The sequence below is a fragment of the Magnolia sinica genome, chromosome 2 (assembly GCF_029962835.1).
Source record: "Magnolia sinica isolate HGM2019 chromosome 2, MsV1, whole genome shotgun sequence".
Taxonomy (NCBI): domain Eukaryota; kingdom Viridiplantae; phylum Streptophyta; class Magnoliopsida; order Magnoliales; family Magnoliaceae; genus Magnolia; species Magnolia sinica.
The window spans coordinates 110,600,802-110,627,752 of record NC_080574.1 but is presented as its reverse complement, the minus strand read 5'-3'; the positions used below and the strand labels follow the sequence as shown (position 1 = coordinate 110,627,752).

General features: G+C 40.8%; 1 protein-coding gene and 1 long non-coding RNA gene across 2 annotated transcripts in view; both read right to left on the bottom strand.

Moving 5' to 3' along the window:
• LOC131230083 (uncharacterized) overlaps positions 1–26,828 on the bottom strand; it is a 28,128-nt gene extending 1,300 nt beyond the window's left edge. Inside the window, exon 1 of the mRNA XM_058226005.1 lies at positions 26,718–26,828. Coding sequence (XP_058081988.1) covers positions 26,718–26,768 — 51 coding nt within the window. The 5' untranslated portion in view covers positions 26,769–26,828. The remainder of the gene's footprint in view (positions 1–26,717) is intronic.
• Positions 509–26,722, bottom strand: LOC131230099 (uncharacterized). The gene is made up of 4 exons (XR_009163829.1): positions 26,696–26,722; positions 15,412–16,234; positions 15,089–15,238; positions 509–623 (listed from the first exon to the last, which is right to left on the bottom strand). It is a non-coding gene; the product is annotated as an uncharacterized LOC131230099 (long non-coding RNA).
• Positions 26,829–26,951: the final 123 nt, after the last annotated feature.

Sequence of the window (26,951 nt, the reverse complement as noted above, 5' to 3'; positions counted from 1 at the left end):
TGTTTCCCTGAGTCAACGATATGTGCTTTTAGGCCCCATTAAGGGAGAATTTTTTATTCCTAAATATGCAAACATGCATCTTAATATTCAGTTAGAAAAAAATCTAGGCTTGTTTTTTGAAAGGTCAAAAGATATTAGTACCTAGATGCATGGTGCAAAAACAATTGTCTGACTGGCACTCATTTGATTTGATGCACCAGGGCTGATGATATATTTTGACAACCCAAAATGGTTGGAAAAGATTAGGGCCAAATTACCTTGTTGGACAGTGCATATGCAACAGAAAACTGAGATTGGTTGTTGATGACAGGGAATGAAGAATCGCCAATGCAATCCTTGTTCTAAGAAAAATAAGAAACTTAAGTATCATGCAGTTCATGCAGATTCACAAACTGTTAAAAGAAAGCCAGCTAAATGTTTTGAGAGAGCAGCTGAGACAGCAGCCACATTTATTTATTTATGGGGACTGGACTGCCAGTGCCAACAAGGGACCAAGGCAACAATTAGAGGGAAACAGCGCATCAACTTAACTCGCAAACATAGTCCAATAACAGTTGCCATGCTGCAATATCTTAGCTGGATGGTTGGAGAATGGGATTGGTTTTCGATACCGAAATCAGAACCTGTACAGTGAAATCAACATATATATGCACCCATCAACCACTCTTTGAACTGCCAAACACACCCTGTGTCACGCCCCAGACTCGGTAACCGGATTCACAAGGAACCCGATGGCTGGTTCTAGCCGCAACAGCCTCCGTAGTACCCCATTCTCAGCTCCTGAAGCAGGTTCCGATCCTGGGATCCTACAAGGAGGATTTCCATAACAATATAATCATTTCCAATACGAGCATACCCAAGATCATAACAAGTAAATCTAAGAATAAAAAAGGCACATATCACAAAATCCACTATGAATTTAAACTTTTACAAGTTTACATAAGGTCTAAAAGGACATACATAAGATAATAGAAGAAAGAAAGGAAGGATGCAATACTGGGTCCTCAAGCTCAGCTCTAATCCAAACTCTGCCACTGCGACACCTGCCTAGGATCTCCTGCACGCATCAATCGTGCATAAGCTTATAGAAGCTTAGAGGGTGGTGTAAGTGTGTGATAATAGTGCACAGAAGAATAAATAGGAGATACAGGAAGGAGACATGCTCAATAAGAATATCACTAGCCTTACCAAGGCTTATCATGAATATGATGCAATGAGTACTGGACGCCATACCAAGGCAATGCATGAAGGGGCTTACATAACCAATACTAATGCGATGCAAGTAATGCCAGTGCTTATAACCAAACCGTATGTCAAGTATATTTCCAATCATAAGGAAATCACCAGGGTCCATTATACTGCTGGATGACTGCCACTCTACAGACCCCGCACAATCAAACGAGCATAAGAGACCTCACTACCCGCCTGTGGACAACCAATCACCAGCAAGGCCTGACGGTAGCGGACCTATTCACGAGCTGGTCAGACTCAGCCTAGCAATGCCCTCTTACATCAGGCGAGTAAGGCCACACCCCTATCCAACCGACTACACGACAGTGGGAGTCGCGGCCTAATGGTATAAGGCCCTCGTGCGCTCATATATTCCACCCGGTCACGGCGTTGGAGCAGATCCTTGGTACCATGGAAGTTTTGGGAATTTCACCCATGGGCATCCTATACACCCGGTATGCTCAAGTAACATTTTCGGTGTCCAAACATGGTCATCCACGATGTATCTGTGGAGGCTACAACCCTGATGAAGCAAGGGTGATAATGCTCATATATTATGCAATGCCAGATGCATGAATCACACAATCAACTATGCATCAATTCCAAGCATCCAACATGCTCAAGAGGGAATATTATGTCCATCGAGAAGACAGCATGCAATGCCCAATGGCACAATCATAACCACACACACAGTGTCATCCAAGCATACAATGATGCACATGGGTCATGAAGATGGGTCAAGGCGCATCATGCGGCGATATACAAAGTAAATTACATTCTTCCTATCCAAGAAGGAACCAAGACTAGGTACTTAGACAATATCCGTAAGGAATCCCACCTCTAGTGGGGGCCCATTTACCTGGGGTAACCCACGAGACAAAGCATACAACTACGGGTCTAAGTAATATAGAAATGAGCCTAGCAATTGTCTAAGATAAGTATCCAATCACTCTTAAATACAACTGGACCTAGAGGGGTCCATAATGGGGACGTTTAACCACCATTCTCCAAAAAGGCATATCAACCATGAACTATATGGATAAAAGGCCCAAAGCCTATATTTAAGATAAAAATAAAAGTAACCACATACATATATTCCTCATAATAGGTCATAAAAAGATATAATACCACTTTTAACAACATGGGCTCTAAGAGGGGAATTAAGGCCCAAGGCCCAATTCCCAATGGCCATAGAATTCAAGCATTAAGTTGGACTTGGTGGGCAGCCCGCGTACACAATATACTGCCTAAAAAAATAGGTTTAAGTTTGGATGAAATGGGCCCCACTATATCAGCCCAATAACTAGCAATTTAAGTGGGCAACCGAGGGCCCAATATTATCCTTACCTCAGCCCAAAGGTCCATCAAAATGGTGGAAGTCGGCTCAATCTATGGTTGGGCCAAGCTGGGATATCCCTACCCAATCTGGGCTCACTGGATGTCCCAAAATTCTGATCTTAAGATGGGGTCCTCATAAGATCACTAAAAGTGACCCAAAAGAATGCACTGATTAAGCCCAAAGACTATAAGAAAGCATAAGCATGTGACATGCACACAAGTTCTCAATATGGTGAGCCCCACAGCCAAATAAAGTTGTAACCATAAAATTGTACATCGAAGGTCCTTTAATAAACTTTTGGCCCGTTTAACTTCCTGGTCCTGCTAAGGTCCAGAAATTAGTTGACTATATGGAAATAATCTCATGAAGGCCAACTATACTCACTGGGGGACCCCACCAGATGGAGAGTGTGTATATATCATGAAAAGATCAAGGGGGCCTGCTACTAGATTGTGAGTCCAGCAGCAACTCAAGGCAGAGAGTGCTTCCACAATCGGGCGATCCAAGGCTTGGACGGCCTGGACCAAACATGCATTAAGGTAAATTCCACATATATGCACATTGAGCCTTAAATAAATAGCCTAAGGTCTATGGTGGGCCTTTAACCACCCATAGAGAAACCTATGAGCTTACCTTAGGATCACCCAGGAGGACATCCAACCTCAACTAGTTTCCAAGAGGTAGCTCACCACTACCCATACAATGAAAGATCTAAGGCCTAAGCAATGTGTGGACTAGTAGGCCATACACCAAGCCCAACTCATAGGCCATATAGTGGGCCCTCAAGTAAGGTTTGGGCCCAACCACAAAGGTCATAATTCCACATATTGTGGTGGGCTTCATGGGCAGCCCAGTAATTCATTTACATGGGCAAGTTTCACATTTAACACAAGTGAGTTGGGCCTCACTTTTGGCCTAAGTACAGGGTCAGTTTAGTGGGCAGCCAAGGGCCCGACTTCTTGTGTATCATTGCCCCTAAGCCCATTAAATAGATAGGAGAGTATAGGCCCAAGATCAATGGGCCTATCCAAAAGAACTGAGTCCACAAGGCCTACTTGCTAACACAAACATGCATATACTATATCACATAATGGGCCCTAAAGAAATGACCCAAAACAAAAGTCATCCAATTCATACATTATGGTGGGCTTGAGGGCAGCCCATAAACCCAAGAATACACATAGCCAAGGCCTATACTGACAGTGTGGGCCTTGCCACATCAGCCCAAAGACTTAGCAAGGCCCTCCACACTATACATTTATGTGGGCCCCGCAAGTCAGCCCATAATTAAGCATTTCGTGAGGGCATCACGGCTAATAAATACACACGGTCAGCCTGTAGACGGCTCGTTGGGCCCGTGAAACAATAAGGTTAGGCCCTATACGATCTTGGGCTCAAGAAATAGGTTTCCAGCCCATTGGGCCTATAAACTATCCAAAATCTGGTTAAGGCTAACTCCCAACACAACCACAAAGGTGAGCCTTAAGAGCCACTAATTACGGCAAAAAATATCTAAGGAAATAAGGCAAGGAGTGTGTGCAATACTCCCTTAAATCTGGTGGGCTACAACAGCTCCAAAACAATCAACTATGGAGCAAATTTGGGCCCCTTGTTGGAATTCCAGCCCACCCACTTCCTGGGCCTGCTGGAATCCAGAAATTTATTTAATTCAGATGGGTTACTAGCCCATGGTGACCCACACATATCACAGTGGGAGCCACCGGATGAGAGGGGAATGCACAACACACATTAGAAGTGGGCCATGTCGCTGGAATCCAGGCCCAACAACAGCCCAAGGTAGGGGCGTCTCGTGGTGGGTAGTCCTACGGGCCTGAGTATCTGGCCCAAAACTGACCCAAGTTTGCAGGCCACACCACGGTCAGTACAGGGGCCCGATGGCCATGAAAATTTACAAGATAGTCCTCCCATAGGTGTACCACGAATTCTCAAAATTTTGTGATTTTTGGACGGTCAGAAGTATTTTAATTGATTTAAATAAAACAGACCATCAAGAAAATCTGGTGAATCGGGACACCTGAACGTGGTGAGCCATTCCAGAACTTGTCACGGTGTGCAAGGGGATCCATTGGCCCCAAAAATTTGTAGGTGAGTCCCACCATGGGTGGACCACCTGCCTGTAAATTTTCGTGATTTTAGGATACTCATAAGTATTTAAATTAATTTAAATAATACAATCTATACAGGGTGAAAGATTGCTGGAATATAACTGTCATGAATTTGGGCCATCCAATGGGTGGGTTCTGGGCCTCCAAAATTCTTGAAATTTGGACCCAAGGTCCCTCATCAAGCCTAAAACAATTTGGGATCTAGAAATATGGCCCACCTTCTTAGAAATTATTTTTTTAATATTATTTTTATGGGACTATGCTACTGGACTGCACAGCAGAAATTTCTGGCAGTCCATTATGTTGGCCCACCCTTTTGGATGCCCAAATACAATTATTTGGCCCTGAAATTGTGTGGATAGGTCCTAACATGGGTGGGACACCTCCCTACAAAAATTTAGGATTTTTGGGATAATAAAAATATTTGATTTAACTCATGCAATTTATGGACAGCAAGGTCCAGATTTTTATTTTCCTGCTGCAGCAATGCTACTGTCCCTGACTTTAGTACCCCATTTGAGTGGGCCCAGGTCTATGTAAATTTGGAAAAATGCAAGGTTAACCTTCCTATACAAGTATACAATAAGGTGGGGTCCACAAAGGTGGCCCACCAATTCAAAATCAGGCTGATATTTATGATTTTCCAGCAAACAGTGTGGCTGGACAGTCAAGAAAAATCTGGACCGTCCACCCTCCTTGGCCCACCCTTTTGGGTGATCAAATAGGGACATTTGAAGGTGAGGTTTAGCATACTTTTAGGTTGGGTCCACACCTCAAAGAGAAGTCTAAGAAATCAGGAAAAAGGAGACCATAGACAAGGCCTACAACCCATACATTATAGCATAAAAAAAATTCCAACAATTTAGACAGCAACATGTTACTGTTTAGATCAGCCCAAAAAAATTAATAAATGGGAAATAAATCATAGATTCCACAAGGTGGGGTCTACCTTGATGTGTCACACAACTCCCAGGCCCAACCTCTCCCCAAGAAAATCCATAAAATTAGGCCCAAAGGCTTTCCAAATCTAGCAGCAAAACTAGGCAGCAGAGTTGGGCCTGGGTGTCCAACAACTTGGGCCTGGATGTCCCAAAAAATTTAAAAATTCTGGTTGCATGGCACATCAGGTGGGCCACATAATCATTACATCCAAACCACAGAAAGGGGAAAAGAGAAGAAGAAATGAAATCTCATCAAGATGGGGTCCATGGAGAATGGCCCCATTAAGATCACATGCATGCAAGAGATGGCTAAAAAAACCTTATCCAAGGAGTGGTGGACCTTCACCATTGATGTGGTGAGTCCTACACTCTCCATATGAAGCAACAAAAGATCTATGAAAATAAGAACCATGTAATCTATCCTACATGCTCACCCACTTGATGGATCTTCAAGATTCTTCAACCACCATGCTCCTTAAGCTTCAAGGAAGGAGGTTCAACGGTGATGATGGATCTTTGATGGTTAGATCTAGGGGGAAAGAAGAGGAAAGATGGCTGGAAAAGTTCAGCAATGGAGGACATTGGAGGGCATTTGCAAAGAGGAGAAGAGAGAAATGAAGAAAGAGAGAGGGAGATGAGAGAGTTTTTAAAGTTAAAATGATTACTTTCTTAGAAAAAGATGAGTTTTGAAAAGAGAAAATAATCATTGCTCATGGGATAGGGTGGCTCATCATTGCCTAGAGAAGCTAATCTCATCATGGTTTTCTTAAGAAAAGAAGCCATCATTGCTAGGCTAAAGGTGGCTTACATGGGGAATAGTACACATGGGGAAATGTGTAATCAGGTGGGTCCCACCAAAAATGCAATCAACGGTCCAAATAATGCGCGGCCCATAACTTTTGATGGACACGCCGGATTTATGCATGAGACGCGACGCTGGAACCACGGCGACGATGCGGTCGCAATGGCATAGGTCTTGGGTCAATCCGAGTCGAGTCTACGTGACCAAACTCAAGGGTGACCGCAATCACTATCCGAAGGTCGTGGGTCGCCAAAATTTGACCGGTAGGACCGCGAGACCAAAATACATGAGATGCATACTCACACACACACATGCACACATGCGAACTCGGGTCAGGTCTCACAATCCTTCCCACCAACAAAGAAATTTTATCCTCGAAATTGACAAAACTGAGACAACAAAATGCATAAGCATCCTCGTATATATCAATCGTCAATCAAAAGAAGGAAATGCAAGAAATACAAGCAATCAATCATCGAACAAATAGGGATAACGCTCTTTAATCTCGGCCCAACAACTAGGAGATCTGCGCGGTCTACCATAACGTGCCTTAAAAGGAGTCATGCAGTCTCACTATCTCCTCAATAAACATCTTGCAAGCCGATCCATAGACCAGGAAGCACGCACTGGAATGAAATGAGCCGACTTCGTCAGACGATCAACGATAACCTAGATGGTATCATGCCCGTGCTGAGTCCTCGGTAAACCTGCGATGAAATCCATCGATATGTGCTCCCACTTCCATTCTGAAACACTCAACAACTGTAAGGGACTAAGGGTGTAAGATGATCGGCCTTAACACGCTGGCAAGCATCACACTCGGCCACAAAACTAGCGGCTAGGAAAAAAATACTGGCTTGACAACAAAACAAGCTAACAAGCTCAACATCAGCAATACAAAACTATTCAGTGGGCAAGAACATCTCACCAACCAAAATGGAACATAATAATATCATCGGCCTAACACAACGATCTTTCCAAAAATGTCGATACTGAGAATCCTCTATGACAGACTCTAATAGCAATCTGATCAAACAAAAGCCCTTGGATACAAAAGGGGTACGATGCACCAAAACACAAGACATACATACGGAGACAAGAAAAATACCCACAACGACTCCCCCAATAACTAAGGGTCCTGCGAAGTCGCGCAAAATCAAGCTTGAGGTGGCTGGGGAGGTGTCTGTCCCCTCTACATCTGCGGTCTCTGCTATTGTGGACGTCTACACTGTGGCCTCGGCTGCTGTCAAGGTCTCGGTGGCGGGAGCCACTGTCGCTGCTGCAAGGGAAGAGGGCACTCGCGCCTCTGATGCCCTGTCTGCCCACATCCATAGCAAATGCCAGTAAATGCCCTAGAAGAAGAAGCTGCTGCATGCGATGCTAATGCTCTGGTGGCTCGATAAGCTATGCACCTCTGCTGTTGTCGACGCTGCTGGGAGCTACCGGAGGGAGCCTGCCTCTTCCGGCCTCTCCTCTGATCACAATCCCTCTGCGAACTAGTCCACTTGGCCTCGCCCTGAAGTAGAAATATCGCTAACGGAGCTCGCTGCAGAGTCGAATCTAGCAAAAGGGGACTCGCACGCTCCTGTTCTGCCTGACCGGGCATCTCAGGAACGGGTTGACGAGTCTGAAGAACATCAGCGATGACCTGCATCAACTGCTGGAGATGCTCAACTCCTACAGGAATCGTCAGATAAGCAAGGGTAGCATTAGCCTCTGGCAGAGGCATAGGTATGGCGGGAACCTCAGGAATAAGTACGATGGGCTCCAGAGGGGAAACAAGAATCTCAGATGATGGAGTAAAAGTCACTCGGACCGCCGGAGGAGAATGAGAACCATGTCCATGGGCACCACGGCCACGGGCGTCATAATCATGGACACCTCGACTAGACGACATGGTCTACAGAAAGAACAAAGGTAATGGAAACCTAGGAATTAGAATCCTTGAAGGCTCAAACGGAATGAGGGAAATGCACTCGGGACACTACTTGTCCTAAGATTGCAACAGATATGTAATGTTATCCCTAGTTATTCTAAAATTACTTGCTATGCTCTGATACCAACTCTTGTCACGCCCCAGACTCGGTAACCGGATTCACAAGGAACCCGATGGCCGGTTCTGGCCGCAATAGCCTCCGTAGTACCCCATTCTCGGCTCCTGAAGCAGGTTCCGATCTTGGGATCCTACAAGGAGGATTTCCATAACAATATAACCATTTCCAATACGAGCATACCCAAGATCATAACAAGTAAATCTGAGAATAAAAAAGGCACATATCACAAAATCCACTATGAATTTGAACTTTTACAAGTTTACATAAGGTCTAAAAGGACATACATAAGATAATAGAAGAAAGAAAGGAAGGATGCAATACTGGGTCCTCAAGCTCAGCTCTAATCCAAACTCTGCCACTGCGACACCTGCCTAGGATCTCCTGCACGCATCAATCGTGCATAAGCTTATAGAAGCTTAGAGGGTGGTGTAAGTGTGTGATAATAGGGCACAGAAGAACAAATAGGAGATACAGGAAGGAGACATACTCAATAAGAATATCACTAGCCTTACCAAGGCTTATCATGAATATGATGCAATGAGTACTGGACGCCATACCAAGGCAATGCATGAAGGGGCTTACATAACCAATACTAATGCGATGCAAGTAATGCCAGTGCTTATAACCAAACCGTATGTCAAGTATATTTCCAATCATAAGGAAATCACCGGGGTCCATTACACTGCTGGATGACTGCCGCTCTACAGACCCCGCACAGTCAAACGAGCATAAGAGACCTCACTACCCGCCTGTGGACAACCAATCACCAGCAAGGCCTGACGGTAGCGGACCCATTCACGAGCTGGTCAGACTCAGCCTAGTAATGCCCTCTTACATCAGGCGAGTAAGGCCACACCCCTATCCAACCGACTACACGACGGTGGGAGTCACGGCCTAATGGTATAAGGCCCTCGTGCGCTCATATATTTCACCCGGTCACGGCGTTGGAGCAGATCCTTGGTACCATGAAAGTTTTGGAAATTTCACCCAGGGCATCCTATGCACCCGGTATGCTCAAGTAACATTTTCGGTGTCCAAACATGGCCATCCATGATGTATCTGTGGAGGCTACAACCCTGATGAAGCAAGGGTGATAATGCTCATATATTATGCAATGCCAGATGCATGAATCACACAATCAACTATGCATCAATTCCAAGCATCCAACATGCTCAAGAGGGAATATTACGTCCATCAAGAAGATAGCATGCAATGCCCAATAGCACAATCATAACCACACACACAGTGTCATTCAAGCATACAATGATGCACATGGGTCATGAAGATGGGTCTAGGCGCATCATGCGGCGATATACAAAGTAAATTACATTCTTCCTATCCAAGAAGGAACCAAGACTAGGTACTTAGACAATATCCGTAAGGAATCCCACCTCTAGTGAGGGCCCATTTACTTGGGGTAGCCCACGAGACAAAGCATACAACTACGGGTCTAAGTAATATAGAAATGAGCCTAGCAACTGTCTAAGATAAGTATCCAATCACTCTTAAATACAACCGGACCTAGAGGGGTCCATAATGGGGACGTTTAACCACCATTCTCCAAAAAGGCATATCAACCATGAACTATATGGATAAAAGGCCCAAGGCCTACATTTAAGATAAAAATAAAAGTAACCACATACATATATTCCTCATAATAGGCCATAAAAATATATAATACTACTTTTAACAACATGGGCTCTAAGAGGGGAATTAAGGCCCAAGGCCCAATTCCCAATGGTCATAGATCCATGCATTAAGTTGGACTTGGTGGGCAGCCCACGTACACAATATACGGCCTAAAAAATAGGTTTAAGTTTGGATGAAATGGGCCCCACTACATCAGCCCAATAACTAGCAATTTAAGTGGGCAACCGAGGGCCCAACATTATCCTTACCTCAGCCCACAAGTCCATCAAAATGGTGGAAGTCGGCCCAATCTATGGTTGGGCCAAGCTGGGATGTCCTTGCCCAATCTGGGCTCACTGGATGTCCCAAAATTCTGATCTTAAGATGGGGTCCTCATAAGATCACTAAAAGTGACCCAAAAGAATGCACTGATTAAGCTCAAAGACTATAAGAAAGCATAAGCATGAGACACGCACACAAGTTCTCAATATGGTGAGCCCCACAGCCAAATAAAGTTGTAACCATAAAATTGTACATCGAAGGCCCTTTGATAAACTTTTGTCCCGTTTAACTTCCTGGGCCTGCTAAGGTCCAGAAATTAGTTGAGTATGTGGAAATAATCTCATGAAGGCCAACTATACTCACTGGGGGACCCCACCAGATGGAGAGTGTGTATATATCATGAAAGATCAAGTGGGCCTGCTACTGGATTGTGAGTCCAGCAGCAACCCAAGCCAGAGAGTGCTTCCACAATCGGGCGATCCAAGGCTTGGACGGCCTGGACCAAACATGCATTAAGGTAAATTTCACATATATGCACATTGAGCCTTAAATAAATAGCCTAAGGTCTATGGTGGGCCTTTAACCACCCATAGAGAAACCTATGAGCTTACCTTAGGATCACCCAGGAGGACATCCAACCTCAACTAGTTTCCAAGAGGTAGCTCACCACTACCCATACAATGAAAGATCTAAGGCCTAAGCAATGTGTGGACTAGTAGGCCATACACCAAGCCCAACTCATAGGCCATATAGTGGGCCCTCAAGTAAGGTTTGGGCCCAACCACAAAGGTCATAATTCCACATATTGTGGTGGGCTTCATGGGCAGCCCAGTAATTCATTTACATGGGCAAGTTTCACATTTAACACAAGTGAGTTGGGCCTCACTTTTGACCTAAGTACAGGGTCAGTTTAGTGGGCAGCCAAGGGCCCGACTTCTTGTGTATCATTGCCCCTAAGCCCATCACAATAGATAGGAGAGTATAGGCCAAGATCAATGGGCCTATCCAAAAGAACTGAGTCCACAAGGCCTACTTGCTAACACAAACATGCATATACTATATCACATAATGGGCCCTAAAGAAATGGCCCAAAACAAAAGTCATCCAATTCATACATTATGGTGGGCTTAAGGGCAGCCCATAAACCCAAGAATACACATATGCAAGGCCTATACTGACAGTGTGGGCCTTGCCACATCAGCCCAAAGACTTAGCAAGGCCCTCCACACTATACATTTATGTGGGCCCCGCAAGTCAGCCCATAATTAAGCATTTCGTGAGGGCATCACGGCTAATAAATACACACGGTCAGCCTGTAGACGGCTCGTTGGGCCCGTGAAACAATAAGGTTAGGCCCTATACGATCTTGGGCTCAAGAAATAGGTTTCCAGCCCATTGGGCCTATAAACTATCAAAAATCTGGTTAAGGCTAACTCCCAACACAACCACAAAGGTGAGCCTTAAAAGCCACTAATTACAGCCAAAAATATCTAAGGAAATAAGGCAAGGAGTGTGTGCAATACTCCCTTAAATATGGTGGGCCACAACAGCTCCAAAACAATCAACTATGGAGCAAATTTGGGCCCCTTGTTGGAATTCCAGCCCACCCACTTCCTGGGCCTGCTGGAATCCAGAAATTTATTTAATTTAGATGGGTTACTGGCCCATGGTGACCCACACATATCACAGTGGGTGCCACCGGATGAGAGGGGAATGCACAACACACATTAGAAGTGGGCCATGTCGCTGGAATCCAGGCCCAGCAACAGCCCAAGGTAGGGGTGTCCCGTGGTGGGTAGTCCTACGGGCCTGAGTATCTGGCCCAAAACTGACCCAAGTTTGCAGGCCACACCACGGTCACTACAGGGGCCCGATGGCCATGAAAATTTACAAGATAGTCCTCCCATAGGTGGACCACGAATTTTCAAAATTTTGTGATTTTTGGACGGTCAAAAGTATTTTAATTGATTTAAATAAAATAGACCATCAAGAAAATCTGGTGAATCAGGACACCTGAACGTGGTGAGCCATTCCAGAACTTGTCACGGTGTGCACGGGGATCCATTGGCCCCACAAATTTTTAAGTGAGTCCCACCATGGGTGGACCACCTACCTGTAAATTTTCGTGATTTTAGGATACTCAGAAGTATTTAAATTAATTTAAATAATACAATCTATCCAGGGTGAAAGATTGCTGGAATATAACTGTCATGAATTTGGGCCATCCAATGGGTGGGTTCTGGGCCTCCAAAATTCTTGAAATTTGGACCCAAGGTCCCTCATCAAGCCTAAAACAATTTGGGATCTAGAAATATGGCCCACCATCTTAGAAATTATTTTTTTAATATTATTTTTATGGGACTATGCTGCTGGACTGCACAACAGAAATTTCTGGCAGTCCATTATGTTGGCCCACCCTTTTGGATGCCCAAATACAATTATTTGGCCCTGAAATTGTGTGTATAGGTCCTCACATGGGTGGGACACCTCCCTACAAAAATTTAGGATTTTTGGGATAATAAAAATATTTGATTTAACTCATGCAATTTATGGACAGCAAGGTCCAGATTTTTATTTTCCTGCTGCAGCAATGCTGCTGTCCCTGACTTTAGCACCCCATTTGAGTGGGCCCAGGTCTATGTAAATTTGGAAAAATGCAAGGTTAACCTTCCTATACAAGTATACAGTAAGGTGGGGTCCACAAAGGTGGCCCACCAATTCAAAATCAGGCTGATATTTATGATTTTCCAGCAAATAGTGTGGCTGGACAGTCCAGAAAAATCTGGACCGTCCACCCTCCTTGGCCCACCCTTTGGGTGATCAAATAGGGACATTTGAAGGTGAGGTTTAGCATACTTTTAGGTGGGGTCCACACCTCAAAGAAAAGTCTAAGAAATCAGGAAAAAGGAGACCATAGACAAGGCCTACAACCTATACATTATAGCATAAAAAAAATTCCAACAATCTAGACAGCAACATGTTAATGTTTAGATCAGCCCAAAAAAATTAATAAATGGGAAATAAATCATAGATTCCACAAGGTGGGGTCTACCTTGATGTGTCACACAACTCCCAGGCCTAACCTCTCCCCAAGAAAATCCATAAAATCAGGCCCAAAGGCTTTCCAAATCTAGCAGCAAAACTAGGCAGCAGAGTTGGGCCTGGGTGTCCAACAACTTGGGCCTGGATGTCCCAAAAAATTTAAAAATTCTGGTTGCATGGCACATCAGGTGGGCCACATAATCATTACATCCAAACCACAGAAAGGGGAAAAGAGAAGAAGAAATGAAATCTCATCAAGATGGGGTCCATGGAGAATGGCCCCATCAAGATCACATGCATGCAAGAGATGGCTAAAAAAACCTTATCCAAGGAGTGGTGGACCTTCACCATTGATGTGGTGAGTCCTACACTCTCCATATGAAGCAACAAAAGATCTATGAAAATAAGAACCATGTAATCTATCCTACATGCTCACCCACTTGATGGATCTTCAAGATTCTTCAACCACCATGCTCCTTAAGCTTCAAGGAAGGAGGTTCAACGGTGATGATGGATCTTTGATGGTTAGATCTAGGGGGAAAGAAGAGGAAAGATGGCTGGAAAAGTTCAGCAATGGAGGACATTGGAGGGCATTTGCAAAGAGGAGAAGAGAGAAATGAAGAAAGAGAGAGGGAGATGAGAGAGTTTCTAAAGTTAAAATGATTACTTTCTTAGAAAAAGATGAGTTTTGAAAAGAGAAAATAATCATTGCTCATGGGATAGGGTGGCTCATCATTGCCTAGAGAAGCTAATCTCATCATGGTTTTCTTAAGAAAAGAAGCCATCATTGCTAGGCTAAAGGTGGCTTACATGGGGAATAGTGCACATGGGGAAATGTGTAATCAGGTGGGTCCCACCAAAAATGCAATCAACGGTCCAAATAATGCGCGGCCCATAGCTTTTGATGGACACGCCGGATTTACGCATGAGACGCGGCGCTGGAACCACAGCGACGATGCGGTCGCAATGGCATAGGTCTTGGGTCAATCCGAGTCGGGTCTATGTGACCAAACTCAAGGGTGACCGCAATCACTATCCGAAGGTCGTGGGTCGCCAAAATTTGACCGGTAGGACCACGAGACCAAAATACATGAGATGCATACTCATACACACACATGCACACATGCGAACTCGGGTCAGGTCTCACACCCTGGAACCTATATTTCATGAATAGTTTCTAACATCTTACATCAGAAAGTCATTCTGGCTACATTTGGCTCATGAGCATTTCACAGGCATAGAAAAACAAATTTATGACTTTAGAATTTCTACTCTTAGGCTCTTAGTAGGTTTCTGTAAATTATGAAATATGAAGAAAAATCTCTTTAGTGGCAACCAAATGTACTCTAAACTAATAACCATTAAAGCAGAATAAAATTATATACATACAAATACAAATAGGCATTATAGGATGATCAATAGAAGAAACATCATGTCATGTTCCACCCACCAATGGTATAAGCATGGCCTGCCTTTTAGTAACCTAAACATCATGTCATTATAGGATGCCCATCAATGGTATAAGTGTGGCCAGCCATTCAGTTCAGTTAAGCATCCGAAAAGCTCCCTAAGCTCATGTAACAGAGGAATGAAGATGTAGATTTGGGGGGGAATTCCAGAGGAAAAGGGGAGCTTGACATTACCTGTTGCATTATTTTGGCAAATTCGGAGCATAGAGCTTTCTGTCCAGACTCATCAAATATCTTAACCAGTGCTATGTCCTGTAAAGCCAACAGTGTTGTCTCCAGCATGTCCAGGCCTGCTTGATTGGCAAAGGTGAAGACCGGTGGTGACTGCCAAACAAAAGCAAAAGAAATTCATCTCTTAGGGATCTTTCATAGACCTCAAACCAACGACAAATGAACAATTAAATGAAGCATTTTCTGTGCCAACTTAGCAACCGATAAATGGGAAAAGAAAAAATGACAGGTCCATTTTAATGGCCAGCAATAATGTTCAAACTAACCTGGAATTTATTCCCTTCCGCCACGACTATGAGCTCTGTCAAACAGGAATTTATTGCATGTATAGGAATGTTGTAACAAGATTTCTATGTGCCTGCATAGAAATCTTGTTACTTTGATGAGATTGACGTTAAGCAAAATTTCATAGAAAGGGAATGCTAACAAGCACTTTAAAGCAAAAGTTGGTCAATAGTGTTAGGGTCTAGTTTTCTACTCTTTTTCTTTCCTTCTTATTTCCTTCAATTGGGCTTACTAGGAAAAGAAAAAGAAAAAAGAAATGTGTATGTAGCTTGGTGACCTCTGCTCCTTTTTGTGCATCTTGAAGTTGTATCATCTGTTCCTTTATAGAAGCCATCTTAGTGGGCCAAGACTTTGGCCAGCTCACCTAAAAATGTGACAGACCCTAGACTGAAGTGGGCCATGCCACAGGAAAAAGTGATGATTGACCTCTTATCATTGAAACCTTCCCTAGGGTCACTGAAGTTTTGTATCAGTTTAATATTTATGTTTTCTCTTCATCCTTACGTGTATAATTGAAACTGTATGAACAGTTTGGATGTCATATAAATATCATGGTGGGCCCAAGGAAGTGTCAATGGTAAGTTTTTTCATCCCCACAGTTTTGTGGCCCATTAGAGTTTTGGATGCATTCAATCCCCACTGTTTCCTGTGGTGTGGCCCACTTCAGGTTTAGATCTGCTTCATTTTTAGGCTCATGCCTTAAAATAGGCTGGCAAAATTGATGGACTGCCCAGATAAAAACACATAAATTATGGTAGGGTCCATGGAGCTTTGACATCAGCTAGCTGATAGGTGATTAGGTCACTAACCAAGCCACATCTCCATGATAGACACCATATGGGGGCCATCTCTGCAATACTGTATGCAGAAGTTATTCATGTCGACCAAAGCTTGTTCACATCATCGCCCATGGAAAACGTTTTCACCTACTGAAAGTTGATAATATGAACTCCTTGCAGCGATCATATAGGCATGTTTTCTAGGTAAAGGCAAACTAAAGCGTGGATACTGAAAACTAAAGGGGATTATTGTAAGTGCTATACTTTATATCCCTGTTTGTTGTCAAATTTGTGATGACAAAATCTCTGTTATGTTTTATATAACCTGCTTAAGTGAAGCTCTCTCAAGGATCAACATACATGAACAAGCTAAGCTCACATCAAGCAAAGCTCTCAAGTACAAGACTCAGGATCTTGAATGAAAGAACTGCTCACAAGACTCAAGCTGAAAAGAAAAAGAAAGTACAAGGCAAGACTCAAGCTGAACTCAAGACTCAAGTTGAAACTCAAGCCACTTTCATGATTGAGCTACTTCAAGGTTTAGTCTACATTAAGACTTCAAGGCTCATTCTTCATGGTCTCTTGTTTCAATGTCCATACTTCTTGATTGAGGTTTGTTTGACCATAGGATGACCTTAGAAAGTAGGTCATTTCGGATACATAAGTCGAATGTTATTTTACATGTGATTGGTCTGTTCTTCGACCAGTCTTAGGTCTGCTTCGACTAGTCCTAGACTTGCTTCGACCAGTCTAAGAAAATCCTGGATCGATCGTAAGTTTGTTACAAATTAGGATAAAATCGTAGCCTTCGACTAGTCACGGAATGCATTCGACCGATCGTAGGAAGCAGTGTTTACGCATCTTCGACCGTCGTAGAATCTACGACTCGAAGTCCAACGGGTCTTTGCGGACCTACGACCCGTCGAAGGAAACCTACGACCGATCGTAGGTGACCTACGACGATCGTAGGAGGGCTACGACGATCGTAGAACGGTCAAAGCATATCCCGCCGGATTTTCAAATATCTGTTAGAGCTTGACTAGTCGTAGAGCACTCTAGACCATCGAAGACCCGATCTTTTCACCTATAAATAGAGCACGAATCTCGGAAGAAATCATCGATTTAATTATAGTATTCAAGCCAATCTTCGTCGAACTTCGAGAGATAATTTTGTGCTCCATCTAAGCTAAGTGTGCTTATTTAATATCTTCTTTCCTTAGCTTTATTTTAATTGATTTTGTTTCTTATATTCCAATCGATTTGATAAAGAGGAATTGTTATTCCCTTTCTTTGGAATCAAAATCAATTAAGGCAAGCCCTGTTTGGTTTAATTTAAAATCAATTAGAACTAGAACCATTGTAATCGAGTACTGGACATTGAACTTGGACATTCAATCATCTACTTTGATTTGGTTCTACCGGGCTGCTACAACGAAGAAGATATTCAGGTATTTTACATATTGTAAATTCCTTTCTATTATTTTGGTTTCTTTCAAGATTTGCCAGAAAAATCTTGTTATTTTGGTTATCTGAGGAGAGCCAGGAAAACTCAGAAGTGGGGGTTTTTTTAATTGTGTAAGCCCACATACAAAGACACAATTGTAAGGGTTTTGGGTGAACCTGGGAAAACCTATCTTTAGTGAACGCTAATATCCCCTGTGTGAGGATATTAGGAGTGGAGTAGCTTTTTGTGTGGCTGTTGGATAACAGTTGGTGAACACACAGGTGAACCACTATAAACCCTTGTGTTGTGGTTGATTGTTTTACTCTTCTAATTTTTATTCTTTTTGTGGGATGTATGTATGGTGGTGAATGTTGTAATTATTTCAAGCTTTGTGAGAATGTTGTAATAGCTTAGAATTTACTTTCTGCTATTCCTTTATAAGTTTGTTTTTCAATTTCATTTTGAAAGTTGTTCCAGCAAGGTTGCCCTGCCATTTTTATGGTGTATGGCTGTCCCTAGAACAATACATTTTTAATTACAAGTTATTTCAATTCAGTTTGTATTTCTTTTTATATTCCTCTTCGATTTGAGACTTGATACAAAGACCTTTCTAGAAATAAGGTTGTCCTACCATAAACTCTGTTTTTGGTGTAAGGTTGTCCTTAGAACAACGTTTGTATCAACCTCTCAAGATCTGAATTTTGAGGTCATTTTAATTTACTGCATTGTAATTTACTTTGGCTATCATTTTCTTTATTATTCCGCTGTTATAAGTTTTTATTTGGCATTGTCCTATTCACCCCCCCTCTAGGACATATAGCTTGGCCTTTTCAAGTGGTATCAAAGCCTAATAGCTCCTTTTAATTCTTGGATTTAATTCCTGAGCTAACGATTTAAGCTATTTAAGATGTCAAATTTTGATAGCCTTTCAGTCACTAGGCCTCCACCCTTTGATGGCTCCAACTATGCTTATTGGAAAGCCAGAATGAGGATCTTCCTCAAATCAATGGATGAAAATGTGTGGCAAGCCACAGTGACTGAATGGAATCCTCCTATCATGGAAGTTACTGGGGTTGATGGTTCAAAGTCTATGAAAACCACACCATATTACCAATGGACCACCCTTCAGAAAAGTGAGAGTAGTGCAAATGCTAAAGCACTAAATGCAATTACTTGCGCACTATCACCGGATGAGTTCAAAAGAATCATTTCTTGTGATACTGCAAAGCAAGCTTGGGATACATTAGAAATGACACACGAGGGTACTACAATTGTCAAAAATCTAAAGTCCAACTCCTCACAACCGATTTGAATAAATTCATATTGAGGAAAAAGAGATGTTTATGGACTTTTACACTAGATTGAATGACATTGTAAACTCAATGTGGGGTCTTGGCGATAAAATCCCAGAAAGTAAAGTATGTGCAAAAATATTACGCTCACTTCATGAACGGTTCAATTCTAAAGTAACCGCAATCCAGGAACTTCGTGATACGGATAATATGAGGGTTGAAGAACTAGTTGGTTCTCTACAAACCTACGAGTTAAACTTTAAAGCTCATAAAGGTAAATATATCGCGATAAAATCTTCTAAATGTAATTCAGAAGAAAATTCTGATTCAGAAGATGATATGGCTCTTTTGGCTAAAAAATTTTATAAGATTTTCAAAAGCAAGAAAAGGGTTGATTTTCAAAAATCAAATGACAAAAAGAAGTTTAGACCCAAATCTCGAAAATCTTTGAAAGATAGTCAATGTTACAACTGTCTAGAATATGGGCACTTAGCAAATAGATGTCCTAAAAGGGACAAACCCAAGAAGAAGGGTATGTTGGCTACATGGGATGAATCATCTGATTCTGAAGGTACTTCTGAATCAGAAGATTCTGAAATTGAGTCGGGCAATGAGGTTAAAGCTCTTATGACTCTAGCCAAATTCACATTTTCAGATAATGACTCTACAAGTGAAGAAAATCTGAATAGTGAATGTGAAAATGAAGATGATCTTCAAGATGCTTACAATGCCCTATATAAGGAAAGTTGTAAAATTGCTGTCAAGCTTAAACTTCAAAAAGAAAAGTTTTCTAAACTCAAAAATTGTTTTGAATCGCTTGTCTTAGAAAAATCACAAATTTCAGATAATTTTGAAAAATCAAAATGCGATTTGGAATTTAAAAACTCTCAAATTGTTGATTTAAAATCTGAAATTGAGAAACTTAAAACTGAAGTTTCCTCTCTTCTGAGTTTAAAGGACACATGGAAATATGCCCAAGGTGATCCAAAGTTAGAAAAATTGTTATCCGAATCAAGAAAATGTGGCGATCGATCCGGGTTGGGCTATGATAAAAATCAACCTCCTAAATAAAAATATACTCCTCCTATATTTGTTAAAGGAGAGTCCTCAAACTCAAAAGGGAAAAGTACTTATCAAGATTTTTCTAAAAATTCAAAAACTTTTCAAAAACCTAGAAACAGCCATATCAACTTTAATCAGAATCGAAATCCACTAGCTGAAAAGATAGTTGATTTACTCAAGGAGCTATTAAAATCTAACTCTATAGGTCATTCCTACAAGTATACACAAAAGAAGACCAACTATGTTCCTAAACCCAAAACAGTTATGAAATGGGTTCCTAAAGTCACCTGCTTGGTTGCTCACACTGCTTTCAAAGCAACAAGTCATTCAAAGTGGTACCTAGACAGTGGATGCTCCAGGCATATGACAGGTGACAAAGCTTTATTCACCGATCTGAAAGATATGACTGATGGGTCAGTCACATTTGGTGATGGTAGCAACTGCAAGATAATAGGCCAAGGTACGGTTCAACTTTTTAATCTTCCTGTGTTTAAAAATGTTTTATATGTTGAAGGCCTAAAGCACAACTTGCTTAGTATATCACAAATATGTGATAATAACCATAATGTTCGGTTTTCTAATCAAAGATGTGAGATATTAAATAATAAGGGTCTGTAATATTAACTGGACATAGAACGTCTGAAAATTGCTATATTATTAGTGAATCCGGCTCATCTAATCAAACATGTTACATGGTCCATACAGACGAGACTGATTTATGGCACAAACGTCTTGGACATGTACATTATCGAAATTTATATCGATTGAGCAAACGAGAACTTGTAAGAGGTTTACCCAAACTTCAGAAATTAGATAAAATATGTGGTGAATGCCAGATAGGCAAACAAACAAAGAACTCACACAAAAAGGTGAATTCAAATACCACATCAAGACAACTCGAACTTCTCCACATGGATCTGATAGGACCTACCAGAACAGAAAGTCGAGGTGGGAAAAGTACATCTTGGTAATAGTTGATGACTTTACCAGATTCACTTGGGTAGTCTTCTTAAGGGATAAATCTGAAACCCTTGAAGAAGTAAGAAAAGTTCTCAAAAGGATTCAAACTGAAAAATCCTCTCAAATCAGTAAGATTCGTAGTGATCATGGATCTGAATTTGAGAATAGCAATTTTGAGAAGTTCTGTACCGACCAAGGAATATTACATGAATTCTCTGCTCCCAAAACTCCTCAACAAAATGGAATTGTAGAAAGGAAGAATAGGGTGCTTCAAGAAATGGCTAATGTCATGTTGAATAGCATGAAGCTCTCTAAAAATCTTTGGGCTGAAGCAGTCAACACAGCTTGCTATATTATTAACCGAGTCTACACACAAAAAGATAATAATAAGACGGCTTACGAATTGTGGTTCAATAAAAAGCCTACTGTTAAATACTTTCGAGTTTTTGGCGGCAAGTGCTATATTTTACGTGATCGTGAAAATTTGGGAAAGTTCGATACGAAGAGTGATGAAGGTATTTTTCTAGGATACTCTTTAAACATTCGAGCTTATAGAGTCTGAACAAAAGGACTGGTGTGATTCAAGAATCCATCAATGTTGTCATTGATGATCATTTAAACACACCAACTTCTAATTCAGATAATGATGAAGTACTAATCATTGATAAACCTGATACTTCATCAATTCTGAGTTGAGGACTGATAAAGATCATCCAACCACACAAATTCTTGGAAACCCTCTCACCGGTGTTCGCACCGTAGACAACTTGAGGATATATGTAATTATGTATGTTTTACATCCCAAATTGAACCATCTAACGTAAAAGAAGCGCTCACTGATGAAATCTGGATTGTTGCGATGCAAGATGAACTCAACCAATTCATAAGAAATGATGTTTGGTATCTCGTACCAAGACCTAAAGATAAACACATCTTTGGAACAACATGAATTTTTAAAAATAAGTCGGATGAATGTGGAAATATAATTAGAAACAAGGCTAGACTGGTGGTACAAGGTTATACTCAAATTGAAGGGATTGATTTCGATGAAACCTTTGCACCAGAGCACGTCTTGAATCTATCAGACTATTTATATCCATTGCATGTTTTAAAAAGATAAAGATCTATCGGATGGATGTGAAAAGTGCTTTTCTAAATGGCGATTTACATGAAGAAGTCTATGTTGAAGAGCCAATGGGTTTTGAAGATTCCAAAAATACTGATTATGTGTATCGGCTTAAAAGGCACTTTATGGATTAAAACAAGCACCTAGGGCATGGTATGAGAAACTAACGAAATTTCTTTTAACTCATAATTTTCAAATGGGATCTATTGATAAAACTCTGTTTGTTAAAAAACAAAATGATCATATCTTAATGGTACAGATTTATGTTGATGATATCATTTATGGATCAACTTATACTGACTTGACTACTGAGTTTGCAGATTTGATGAAATCACGGTTTGAAATGAGCATGGTTGGGGAATTGACTTATTTCCTTGGATTGCAAGTAAAGCAACAATCGAAGGAATATTCATTTCTCAATCTAAGTATGCCTTGAATCTAATCAAGAGATTTGGATTTGAGAATGGCAAGAATTTCGATACTCCTATGAGTACTACCACGAAACTATCAAAAGACTCTAATGGTAAAAATGTTGACTCAAAACTTTATCGGAGTATGATTGGTAGTTTGTTATATCTAACTGACTAGACCAGATATTTCTCTAAGTGTTGGTATTTGCGCAAGATATCAATCGATCCAAAAGAATCTCACTTGATTCTTTGTCAAGCGAATTATTAGATATGTCGCAAATACTATTGTAAATCTCGGTCTCTGGTATCCTCATGAAACCAATGTTCAATTAGTTGGGTACTCTGACTTGGCTGGTAATCTAGATGATAGAAAATCAACCGGTGGTGGTTGTTTTTCATTGGAAATTGTCTAGTTTCTGGTTTAGTAAGAAACAAAATTCTATATCACTTTCAACATCTGAAGCTGAATATTGCAGCTGGTAATGCATGTACACACTTGTTTGGATGCAACGAATGCTAAGTGATTATGGAATTAAACAGATTCTATGTTATTACATTGTGATAATTCCAGTGCGATAAATATTTCAAAAAATCCTATTCAACATTCTCGTACTAAGCACATTGACATTAGATTTCATTATATAAGGGAATTAGTAGAAGAAAAAGTTATATCTCTAGAATATATTCCTACTGAAGATCAACGTGCTGATATTTTCACAAAACCTCTTGATAAAAGCAGGTTCAAAAAGATGAAATTTGATCTTGGCATGTGCATTTTAAATTGATAATTTATGCCTTCTTGTATAATATTGTATATATTTGCTAGATTGTATTTCAATTTTTGTTTAAATTGCAAGATAATTCATGCTATCTCAAATGGTACTCAGATTTGTTTGCCATCCTTATTCTGTCATTTCATTCTTCAGTTTCGACTCCATCCTGGTCATAGTGACATTCCATTTGCATACTTTATGACTGTATTGGCTACTCATATGTTAGTCGATATGCCTGTTGATGAAGCACCAATCCATCATCTGATCTTCAACAATACAAATATTAATAAGATGAAGTTGGATCTGCTTCCTGAACAAGGTGGTGGTGTTGATGGTGGTCCTGAAGAAGCCGGTGTTGATATTAATATGGATGATATTTTTGAGGAACTGGATTCTGACTCTGCTAATGATCCAGATTTTGTACCATCTGATGTTGATGCACGTTTGAGTGCATTAGAAGATAAAGTTGAGAATATTAATGTTAAGTTGGAGAACATGTCTATTGCTCATGATTTGCAATTCAAATACATGCGCAAATATCTTAGGCGCCTGAACAAAGGCATGCACCAACTTGATCCTTCTATTCCTGCTCCATCTTCAAGTTCTAATTCTGACTAGTTTCTATGAGACTTTTGGTATGTAATAACTTTATTACTTTGCTCTTGTTTGCTTGGGTATGAGTTAGATTCTATTGATGTAATGCTGAATATATGTGATGCTATCTTGAGTATCTCTATGTCACTCTGAATATTTCTTTTGCTATACTCTCTTACTTCCTCATATTTCCTCTCATGACTTCCTTTATTTAGTTCTCCTTTGTCATATTGTGACAAAAAGGGGGAGAATGGTTTGTTCTTAATGTGATTGTGTGAGGGGAATAGCAGTGGTTATGTTACCCAGGGGGAGTTAGGGGGAGTATAATGTTTGATCTTGTTGAATGTTGAACCTGGTTGAATGTTAAATGTTGAATATTGATTTGCATGTATTAACCAGTTGATTTAGTTGATTTACTTTTGTTTGGTTATGTGTTTTGTCACTAATTTGACAAAGGGGGAGATTGTAAGTGCTATACTTTATATCCCTGTTTGTTGTCAAATTTGTGATGACAAAATCTCTGTTATGTTTTATATAACCTGCTTAAGTGAAGCTCTCTCAAGGATCAACATACATGAACAAGCTAAGCTCACATCAAGCAAAGCTCTCAAGTACAAGACTCAGGATCTTGAATGAAAGAACTGCTCACAAGACAAGACTTGAAAAAGAAAGTACAAGGCAAGACTCAAGCTGAACTCAAGACTCAAGTTGAAACTCAAGCCACTTTCATGATTGAGCTACTTCAAGGTTTAGTCTACATTAAGACTTCAAGGCTCATTCTTCATGGTCTCTTGTTTCAATGTCCATACTTCTTGATTGAGGTTTGTTTGACCATAGGATGACCTTAGAAAGTAGGTCATTTCGGATACATAAGTCGAATGTTATTTTACATGTGATTGGTCTGTTCTTCGACGACTAGTCCTTCGACTAGTCCTAGACTTGCTTCGACCGATCTAAGAAATTCCTGGATCGATCGTAAGTTTGTTACAAATTACGGATAAAATCTGTTAGCCTTGGACTAGTCCGGAGACTGTTCGACCGATCGTAGGAACAGTGTCGACTGCATCTTCGACCGGTCGTAGAATCTACGACTCGAAGTCCGGCGTTGCAGGACCTACGACCGGTCGAAGGAAACCTACGACCGATCGTAGGTGACCTACGACGATCGTAGGAGGGCTACGACCGATCGTAGAACGGTCAAAGCATATCCCGCCGAATTTTTCAAATATCTGATTAGAGCTTCGACTAGTCGTAGAGCACTCTAGACCAATCGAAGACCTGATCTTTTCACCTATAAATAGAGCACGAATCTCGAAGAAATCATCGATTTAATTATAGTATTCAAGCCAATCTTCGTCGAACTTCTGAGAGATAATTTTGTGCTCCATCTAAGCTAAGTGTGCTTATTTAATATCTTCTTTCCTTAGCTTTATTTTAATTGATTTTGTTTCTTATATTCCAATCGATTTGATAAAGAGGAATTGTTATTCCCTTTCTTTGGAATCAAAATCAATTAAGGCAAGCCCTGTTTGGTTTAATTTAAAATCAATTAGAACTAGAACCATTGTAATCAAGTACTGGACATTGAACTTGGACATTCAATCATCTACTTTGATTTGGTTCTACCGGGCTGCTACAACGAAGAAGATAATCAGGTATTTTACATATTGTAAATTCCTTTCTATTATTTTGGTTTCTTTCAAGATTTGCCAGAAAAAACTAGTTAATTTGGTTATCTGAGGACAGCCAGGAAAACTCAGAAGTGGGGGTTTTTAATTGTGTAAGCCCACATACAAAGACACAATTGTAAGGGTTTTGGGTGAACTGGGAAAACCTATTCGTTAGTAAACGCTAATATCCCCTGTGTGAGGATATTAGGAGTGGAGTAGCTTTTTGTGTGGCTGTTGGATAACAGTTGGTGAACACACAGGCGAACCACTATAAACCCTTGTGTTGTGGTTGATTGTTTTACTCTTCTAATTTTTATTCTTTTTGTGGGATGTATGTATGGTGGTGAATGTTGTAATTATTTCAAGCTTTGTGAGAATGTTGTAATAGCTTAGAATTTACTTTCTGCTATTCCTTTATAAGTTTGTTTTTCAATTTCATTTTGAAAGTTGTTCCAGCAAGGTTGCCCTGCCGTTTTTATGGTGTATGGCTGTCCCTAGAACAATACATTTTTAATTACAAGTTATTTCAATTCAGTTTGTATTTCTTTTTATATTCCTCTTCGATTTGAGACTTGATACAAAGACCTTTCTAGAAATAAGGTTGTCCTACCATAAACTCTGTTTTTGGTGTAAGGTTGTCCTTAGAACAACGTTTGTATCAACCTCTCAAGATCTGAATTTTGAGGTCATTTTAATTTACTGCATTGTAATTTACTTTGGCTATCATTTACTTTTAAATTCCGCTGTTATAAGTTTTTATTTGGCATTGTCCTATTCACCCCCCCTCTAGGACATATAGCTTGGCCTTTTCAATTATAAAATCAGATGTCAAGGACCTCATTTTACAACTTAAATGTGTATAATAATGGAGAGAAATACCAATTCTACCATTCCCAGGAAACATAAAAACCAGGGAATGAATTCCCTAGCAACCAAACATGCCCTACGGGGCACTTCTTGCATTGATATTTTTCCATCAATACTAAGAGTGCACAATGCCCTAGGCAAGTGGCAAACATAAACTTTAGGAAAACAAGCCTTAACATGTTGGCAACGGAAAGCAACCCTTTAAATCTCACATGACTATGGTAGGTTATACAAAGAGAAGCTCAGCAACATGTTGATTACCAACCTTTGGCAAAAAGTAAGGAAAACTAATTCAAGATAGAGAACTCACAATTTTGAACTTCTCCATGTTGGCCTTAAGACAACTCTCTAATTCTGACATTTTCCCAATGCCATAGCTATTCGCCAAGTCAACGTAAGGCTGCCATGAAGAAACATTTTTTTAGTGTATTAAACTTAAACTTAGTTGAATACTATCACAAAACACATAAAATGGAAGAAAATGACACAACTCACCTTGACGCCCTTTTCCCTTCTCCTTTACCCGGGCTTGGGACCGGCAATG